The sequence below is a fragment of a genome, unplaced genomic scaffold, assembly GCF_019419815.1.
Source record: "Pyrus x bretschneideri cultivar Hongxiangsu unplaced genomic scaffold, Pyrus_bretschneideri_v1 Contig10, whole genome shotgun sequence".
Classification (NCBI taxonomy): Eukaryota; Viridiplantae; Streptophyta; class Magnoliopsida; order Rosales; family Rosaceae; genus Pyrus; species Pyrus x bretschneideri.
The window spans coordinates 2,701,010-2,710,000 of record NW_025999391.1 but is presented as its reverse complement, the minus strand read 5'-3'; the positions used below and the strand labels follow the sequence as shown (position 1 = coordinate 2,710,000).

The window sequence follows — 8,991 nt, the reverse complement described above, 5'->3', positions numbered from 1 at the left end:
GCCAATTTTGACACCGATGGAACCAAACGCCAAAATGTGTGCACATGAAGGAAAAGATTTGGAAGATGCGACAATGTATCGACAATTGGTAGGTAGTCTGATCTACTTAACCTTGACTCGACCTGACATTTCTTATGCAGTTGGTGTGATGAGTCGGTACATGCAAAATCCATAGAAGCCTCATTTGGAAGCAGTTCGACGAATACTGAGATATGTGAAGAGTACAATTGACTATGGTCTTTTGTACAAGAAAGGTGAAGACTGCAAGTTAGTTGGTTACTGTGATGCTGACTATGCGGGAGATCATGACACCAGGAGATCAACAACTGGGTATGTGTTTAAGCTTGGTTCTGGAACCATCTCTTGGTGTAGAAAGAGACAGCCAACGGTATCTTTGTTAACCACAGAAGCAGAGTATAGAGCAGCAGCAATGGCAGCTCAAGAGAATGCATGGCTGGTACAGTTGATGAGTGATCTACATCAACCAGTAGATTATCCAGTACCATTGTACTGTGATAACCAATCGGCCATTCGCTTGGCGGAAAATCCAGTCTTTCATGCAAGAACTAAACATGTGGAAGTGCACTACCACTTTATCAGAGAAAAGGTTCTACAAGAAGAGATTGAGATGAGACAGGTCAAGACGAATGATCAAGTTGCGGACTTGTTCACAAAAAGTTTAAGTACAGGCAAGCTCGAAAATTTTCGCTGTCTGCTCAGCACAGTGCAAAGAATGAGAGCTGACATTGAGGGGGAGTGTTGAGAATTAATGTCAGCCCAAAACCATAAGTAATCCACAACCCAATCTAAAGTCCAAGTCCATATCTAGTTTGATGATGTAATTGCTTACAATTGCAAAGTTAGGCAATGTTAGGTATGGTTGAGTGGAAAAAAATTAGGTGCAATTAATGAGTTTTGTGTGGTAGTAAATAATCTTAGTTTAATTAAGTGTGTGGTGTAGCTTTCATTTGGTTTGCTATAAATACCCAAGTCCCCAAGCATTGTATATCATCCAAGGAAAAACAAAGCCTAGAGCTAAATAAGAAAAGCTTTGCTAATTAGTTTGTTTTGTGAGCTTTCTTTAAGAGTGTGCTCTATTTTCTTCTTCTTGGAATCATTAGAGTTATCTTGGATACTCTTCTTATTCAACATTGAATTCAAGGCTTTTCACCATTGCTAGTTTTGAATTGTACTTGCATCCAAACTGCACAACCCATTAAACTAGACAACTGTCGAATGCAACGACAAAGTGAAACCCAAGAACCCTTTACGAAACCAATTTGCAGGAAGCTCGATATTTATGGAAGATCCCTTATTCTGATTGTTGAATCAATTTGGAATTTCATATCCCTGTCAACCAATGGAAAGTAATATGATTAAATTCCCTAGTACCGGCGAGGTTCACCAAAAAAAAAAAAAAAAAGCCGTTATGATATAATGTGAGTAACTAATTGTTATAGTCCACCATTGTGATTCAAATTGGTTTAGAAAAGTCTTATAGACAGAGATTGAGATTGTTGAGAGCATACATGAATCCCACATCGGGGAAAGGAGGACCTTATATGTACATCTAGAATGGCTTTCGACCATTTCCAGCACATTATCACAGAAACTTTGTATAACCACTGTGCTTATACATTTCATATTACCATTGTACTTGTACATTATACGTCATCGGAAAGAGACCCCATTTTGGATCGATCAGCTGCGTTGTGTCTGTCGACTTGTCACCATTTTTGACATCAAATCAACTGCGGCATACGAAGCTTTTAAACCTTTTAATTTCCAATCATCTCCCAAATACATCGGCAAGGTCCCACACTTTGTCACAATAATGTTGGAACAATCAACGGCTCTCCCATCAGGACGCTGGTCTATTACTGGGTAAAATTCAAAAATGGCATCCGTGACGCCGTTCAAGTTTCCTTTCTCTACCCGGTCAAAGGTACTAAACCAGATGAATACGTGAGGCGTGTTGAGGCTGTAGTCACTGATTTCTCCATAGTCGGCAACCATGCAACTCCGATGACAGAAACGATGGTCACCATTGGCTTTGAAATTAATCTTACATCCAAGCTTCAAACTCCCTTGTACATTATAGTTGTCGAATGCAACAACAGCAGAATAAGCGAAACCTAGGAAGTCTCCACCAAAATGTTTTGGAGAAAGCTTGATCCTTATGGAAGATTGATCACAACTGTCACGGAACCAACTTGGAATTTCACCACCGATACATACAACGCAAACTAAGGATCTGAAAACATATTCCTGGTCAGTGAAAACATATTAATGTGTTAGAGAGCAGAGAATCACAGTTAATAAATTTAAAAGAGAGAGAGAGAGAGAGAGAGAGAGAGAAACGTACATTACTTTCTTCTTCAAGTTCTAGATGAGATGCTACTTCAATTTCTTCTTGTTCAAGGTACTTTGATAATGCAGTTGCCATTCGCATAATTCTAATGAGCGCATCTGCCATTATATAACCCCGGACATGCCGAACCATTACTCCACAATTTGAAAATGTAAATTGCTCTTGAATCCCTCGAAAATGTTTATATCCATCCCAATCTAGAGCAAGCGCAGTCTTTAAACTCACTCTGTTGAGTGACGTGCAGCCGTGTGCTTGAAGCCAACGTACGCCTGGAAGCTTTGGTAAAGATTCAAGGCTCCTGCAATTGGTTAACCACAGCCAACGCAGCCGAGAAGCTTCTTTGATGCTTGCAGGTAGGCTCTTGATCGTGGTTCCGCTCAGATCAAGTCTCTCAAGTGATTTCAAATTACCAATGCTTTCTGGGAGACTCACAAGCATTTTGCAGTTGTTCAGTTTAATCTCACCAAGACCAAGGAGACACTCCAGTGCTGATGCGGGCAATACTTCAATTGCTGTCCCACTCAAATCTAACTTTGTTATATTCCTGGGAAGCTCAGAAAACTTGACAAGAGATGAGCAGCCCTTTAGACTAAAAGAACCGGATACTTTCAAATTACAAGTGTTGCTTGGAAGATTCTTAAGGTTTTCACAAAAGTGAATATCCAAGGAACAAAGTTTTTCAAGAGACCAAACTGATGAAGGCAAATCCTCTATTGCGGTGCTATCTAAATATAAGTATTCAATACTGTGTGGCATCTCCGAAAGGTATTTGAGTTTTGTGCAGTCTGTCAGGTTTAGATAACTAAGCTTCTCGAGATACTGAAAATACGAAGGAATTTCAACCAAACTTTTACACCCATGAAGATCTATATGCTCAATGTTTGGACTTTGAGAGAGATCTGGAACTTTAATCAGACGATCACACGAACCAAGATCCATCACTTTTAAGTTCCTAAGATTCTGTTACAAATAAACGAGAAAAGGAAAGAATCAATAACAAACAACAAAACAAGCAAACTACGAGATATATATAGTAACTAGTAAAATACTTGCATATACATACCTGGCCTTCGTTCCAAAGTTGCTCAATGTGGCTGTTGTGCATTTGAATCTCGACAAGATTCTCCGAAGAAATTTTTGATGGAAAATATTTGAATGGGTATCCTTCCAAGTCAAGAGTAAGAGAATGGGGAAGAGAAACTTTTACTTTGCAGTACATGTTACGGCTAGAGCTATAAACATATAGCAATTTTAGATCGTAAATCTTTTTGAAGTCCGCATGATTCAAGTGCATCCCTCTAATCTCAGACCTGCTAAAGAGAATGGCTTGAATCATTGCCTTTTCCTAGCAGTCAAGAGCAAAGTGTAGATGTGAGAAGTTGAACATGTAAAAATGTGATTATATATATACAACTATTACCTTACTATTTTAGTTTTTAAATATAGTGGATGGATTTGGCTCTTACCGTATTAGTTTTCAATTCATGATTGACATCCTCAACAATGACCAACCGATTGCATTTTCTGGGCTCTTCAATACATTGTTTGCGAAAAATTTTTATACCCATTTCTTGTAACAAATTATGCATCTCCAGGCTGTTATTTGTTGAAACTGATATGAGAGACTTATCAGTCAGAACTCTGATTCCCGCTGCACGAAAACCATACATATGTAACATTTCTTGTACAATGTATACATCTTTCCCTTGATAAAAACACGCTATATCAAGCAATATCTCCTTCTCATTTTCATTCAGTCCATCATAACTCTGTCTCAACACTTTCCAGATCTTTTCGTTTCCAAATTCTTTCAACTCCTCTACCCAATCTGCTTTGCTCTCACAGTGAAGGAATGAGGAACCCAAAATTTGAAGAGCTAATGGAATTCCTCCAGCATATTCTACCACAACTTTTGACACCTCTGTATAATCTTCTCTAGGAATGTTATTTTTGAAAGCACTCAAATGAAAGAGTTGAAGAGCTTCATCAAAATTTAATCTCTCAACCTCGTATATTTTGTTATGGTCGACATATGTTTGGAGTAGGCTCCTATCTATAGTTGTTATAATGATTCTACTTCCAGGGCCAAATAAAACAGGATCTCCAGCTAGAAAACTTAATTGGTTTGCATCATTTACATCATCAAGAACAATGAGGACCTTCATACGCCCCATCCTCTTTCTCACAAGATCTGATCCTATTGTTGGAGTGCCGATATTTAGATCTTTTTCCTTTAATATCTCACTAAGAAGTGTATTTCGCAAGTGAACAAGTCCATCTTTTTGTTCTGATTTCTCTCTAACATTTCCAAGAAAACAAGAAGCTTCGAATTTAGAAGAGAGTCGGTGAAACACAACATCAGCAAGAGTTGTCTTGCCAATGCCGCCCATGCCCCAGATACCTATACTGTAAACATCAGGTGAATCAAGGCATAATGACGACTCAATATGTTCAAAGCGTCTTTCCATTCCAACCAGGCCCTTCAAAACAGTTGATGATTTTTCATTCAATTTGGTCCAAATATCGTCTACAACTTTCTTAACTAATTCAGCCTCCGTCCTGACAAATATGTATGATTATGAGGACAAAAATCAGTTAGTAATAAGTATGCCTTGATTAATCCTGTACTAATAAGTATGCCTTAATTAATCCTGTTAGTCCTGTAAGCATTTAATAGTACATTTCTTCACAAATTACTTGGATAGTTAGTTTGCTACCTAATTATATTACTAACCAATTACAAATAAGCTTGTATATAAATATATAAATAAATAAAATAGCCGTGAGTAAAAACAAATGAATCACAGAACTAATTACCCTGTTTTGTTTGAATTATCAAACCCAGATAAATTGGCTGCATCCGCCAAAGCAGCCCTCCACTTGTGCACCTTGTCCATACTGCCCTCGAAGCATTTTTCGTGATCAGCAATTGCATTTGCATAAATCCCGTTTTCTTTCCTTAAATCTGATGGACTGATGTCGTAAAAAATGGGTAAAACAGTTTGGCCATTTTTTTTCTTGCATTCCATTATATGCACCAGTTCAATCAAACACCATTTGGAACATGCATAGTTCTGTGAGAAAATGATCACCGAAAGCTTTGATTTCTCAATAGCATCAAGCAGGGATGGTGCAATTTCATCTCCTCTGTGAATTTTGGTATCCATGTAGGTTTCGATATTCTTGCTAAGTAAGGCATGATGAAGATGGCTGGTAAAAGTACGGCGGGTGTCCTCGCCTCTGAAACTAATAAATACATCATGCTTTTCTCTATGAGCTGGGGGTATAGAAAAAGGCGGAGGTGAAGAAGACGAAGCCATATCCTTTTTGGAACCTGCAAACCCCCACAAGTCAATCTTTCAAGGGGAAATTTGATATAAGTCAAATTTTTTGAGTCAATAGTAGGAATAGTTCAATTTATTAAAATAAGTCCAATTTCTTAAATCTTATTATTTTATTATCAATAATTATCTCTTAAATGATAAGATTTATTATAAAAATCAAATTTCTTCTTAATTATCTCTTTGATTATTTATTTATTTTGTTCTTTCTTGTTCCTTATCCCGCTTTAAACCCCATTTATAGATTTTAGTTTTTAGTTTTATAATCAACCTATATCATAGGTTAATTATATTTATCTACCTATATGACAGATTCTTTTTTATAATCAAGTAAGATTCATGTGTCTTACTTGTAGATATATTATGTTTTTTCTACCTTTTAGTTAAGTTTCATATCTTACTTATAGGTATAATATACATTCATATATTTGTTACTTAAGTTAGGGTAGAATGATTTGCAAATAAATTTATGTCAATATATTTTTTTTTTTGTTATAAGATATTAATTATATTTTTTGGGGTTGAAAATTCATAATATTAGAAGATTTTAATTGATTTTTAATATTTTTAGAAAATATAAAATGAGCATTAAAAAAATAAATACATATAATTAGGTAATTGGACTCACTCCTAAAAATCATCTATGTTTTTGGACCTGGATCTAAAAGCCCCATCTTTCAATGAGAACGAGAAATGATGGACCAAAAATTCTTCATCAAATTACAGTCTTCACTAAATAACAAGAAATGATGAACTCAAAGACATATATATGTATGTATTTGGGTTAATCTCACTTTACTATTATAAAGTTTCTTGATTTTCAATATTTAGTGCATAAATTTTTTGTTATAGTCTGATACCTAAAGTCATAACACTTTCATACTTCCGTTAAGTTTTAAGTGAAGAACTTCGTTAACTGATGATGTGGCGTTCACGTGTCAACATGAACCCACGTGGATAGTAAAAATTAAAAATTACAAAATCATAAACTAAACAAAAATAAAAAAAAAAAATTGAAAAATCCTGTTCTTGCTAAATTATTTCCAATCAATAAAAGTTAAATCCTCAAAATCCAAACTCCAAATCAAACCCACCACCGATTTCATCCCCAAAATCCCAACGCTAGAGTTCCGATTCTTCCCGGGTAAGTCTGTGGGATGACTTGCAGATCAAGAAAGAAGCTGCGAAGTCTATGATTTATTTATTTATTTACTTTTTGAGAAAAAGATAAAGGTATATGATTGATTAGTAGATGTTTCAATTCGGATCGAATAATGCATGAAAGAAGTTGCAGAGACTAGCTATATAATATTTCACCGAGTTGTAGTATTTTTGGTTAAATTAGTTGACTTACAGAAACAAAACAAAAAATAAAAAATAAAAAAAAATCCAAGAAAATCACCAGAAATTACTCAGGCGGAGAACAAATCAAATTAGGGATAAAAGAGTAGTAAGGACACTTGTAAAAGGATTCAAGCCATAAAGAAGTTGCATTACCTCCAGACCACGATAAAAATTGCAGAGAGATCGAGTGGATTACGTCCAGACCACAATAAAAATTGCAGAATGATCAACTGCCCGATGACGAAATATTAAATGCGAAAAAACCAAATGAAGGATCAAAACTAAGCATGTGAGATAGAAAGAAGATGCAGAGACTATATATAAGCACAAAGAAAGGATCCAGGAAAATCACAAGATCGAGATTAAATAAAAAGTAGAAAGGAATCTGTCAAAAGTATTGAGGACATCCAACTCTAAGTCTCTGACTAGTGACTAGTGGAGGACCTAGTATTCCTTTCTAGTATTCAGGCCATCCAACTCTGACTAGGGAGGACCTAGTATTCCTTTCTAGTATTCAGGCCATCCAACTCTGACTAGTGGAGTTATGAATGGATCAAATGTGGAGGGAAAAAAATCCAAAAGAAATTTCAACTGAACAATTAAGTAAATAACCTCAACAACAATAAGCTAAGGTTTAGCAGTTGTTTGATTTGCTTGATTTCAAATCTGACCAAAAAAGGAAAGTAATGAGCTTTTGTTAGTAAGAGTTTTGCAATAGGCAACGGTCTGCTGATAGAACTGAAGATACATTGTGATCGGTGGCAAAGCTAGGAATAGTCGAGGGAGGGGTGAAATTTAAACGCTTAAAAGGTTCAAAGAAAATGTAGACACCACTTTTTTGTATTTTTTTTTTAAACAAACGATATTATCTACAGTAAGGGGGAGGAGGTAAACCTAGCCTTACAATGAGCTAGCAATAATGTGGTTCAAATTCGTTTTTGGTGAGAATTGAACTTCAGACCTCTCATTTACAAGTGTAGATGAATACCACTAGACCATAATACTAAGTGGCACAACCTCCTTTTAGATAGTAGACAATTTTAATGTTGGTCATAATGCATCAATATAAACAAGTTACAATTGTTGCCAGCAAGTTTTCATGTCATGAAAACGTTGCATGATAGGCTCATTATCAATAAAAACAAAAACATCTCTCTCATTGTAAACAACCAAGCTATCACTCAACCAGTTATTTCTCATTTTGTTACGCAGTGGTGTTTTGACAATATTCATAGCAGAAAACACTCTCTTCACCCAAGTGGTTACAATAGATAACACTAAAACCAACGTAAGAAGCTTATAAAATAAATTGTAGCTTTCACACCTTAAGACCTTCACTAATCCCATTGAAAGCTCACTAATTCCTAAGTAAGAATTCACACAACAAACTGAAACTTTTGGAATTATATATATTTTTATTTCTCATAACCATGAGTTTTGCAGTGTTCTAAAAATCGGCCTAGGCGGCCACCTAGGCGCTGGGTGGTGGCCGGCCGTGGGGATTAACTCAAAATCGGGAGCAAAATTGGGATAGGGATTAGGCACTCGCTGAGACAGGCTGGGTGGCCCTTGGCCGGCCTAGGCGGTCCAGAAATTTCAGTTTTGTTTTGTTTTCAAGAATGCAGATCAACTTCATTCTTGCCCTTCTTGGTTTTTGGATCACGGTTTGGCGAAGACGAAAGGATGAAGACAATGAGAAATAACTTTCTCTCCATTCCCTTCACACCACGTACACTCTGCATACTTTTCTTATTTAATTTTTTTTCTTAGTTTCCCTCCAATCAAGTTTTGACAGCAAGCATCAAGTTGCTTGCTTTTTGTAAAAAATCATAGGCTGTCAGTCCCTAACATATTGATTTTTCTCGTAAAAATTGATGGGGTGTCAATCCCTACATCCACATATTTCACACCTTTATTTCTTTTTAAATTAAACAT

The 8,991-nt window shown here is 36.1% G+C and overlaps 1 protein-coding gene across 3 annotated transcripts; it reads right to left on the bottom strand.

Moving 5' to 3' along the window:
• Positions 1 to 1,347: 1,347 nt before the first annotated feature.
• Positions 1,348 to 7,468, bottom strand: LOC103937266 (disease resistance-like protein DSC1). Of its 3 annotated transcripts, none has more exons than XM_048565390.1 (6): positions 7,210 to 7,468; positions 5,189 to 5,727; positions 3,838 to 4,930; positions 3,435 to 3,716; positions 2,366 to 3,331; positions 1,348 to 2,268 (listed from the first exon to the last, which is right to left on the bottom strand). In XM_048565390.1, the coding sequence occupies exons 2-6, from the start codon at positions 5,689 to 5,691 to the stop codon at positions 1,702 to 1,704; spliced, it is 3,411 nt and encodes a 1,136-aa protein (XP_048421347.1). In that variant the 5' UTR covers positions 5,692 to 5,727; positions 7,210 to 7,468; the 3' UTR covers positions 1,348 to 1,701. The 3 variants fall into 3 exon arrangements, with proteins under 3 accessions (XP_048421347.1, XP_009345470.3, XP_048421355.1); XM_009347195.3 differs by having other exon boundaries at positions 5,189 to 5,705; XM_048565398.1 differs by having other exon boundaries at positions 2,078 to 2,254; positions 5,189 to 5,705.
• Positions 7,469 to 8,991: the final 1,523 nt, after the last annotated feature.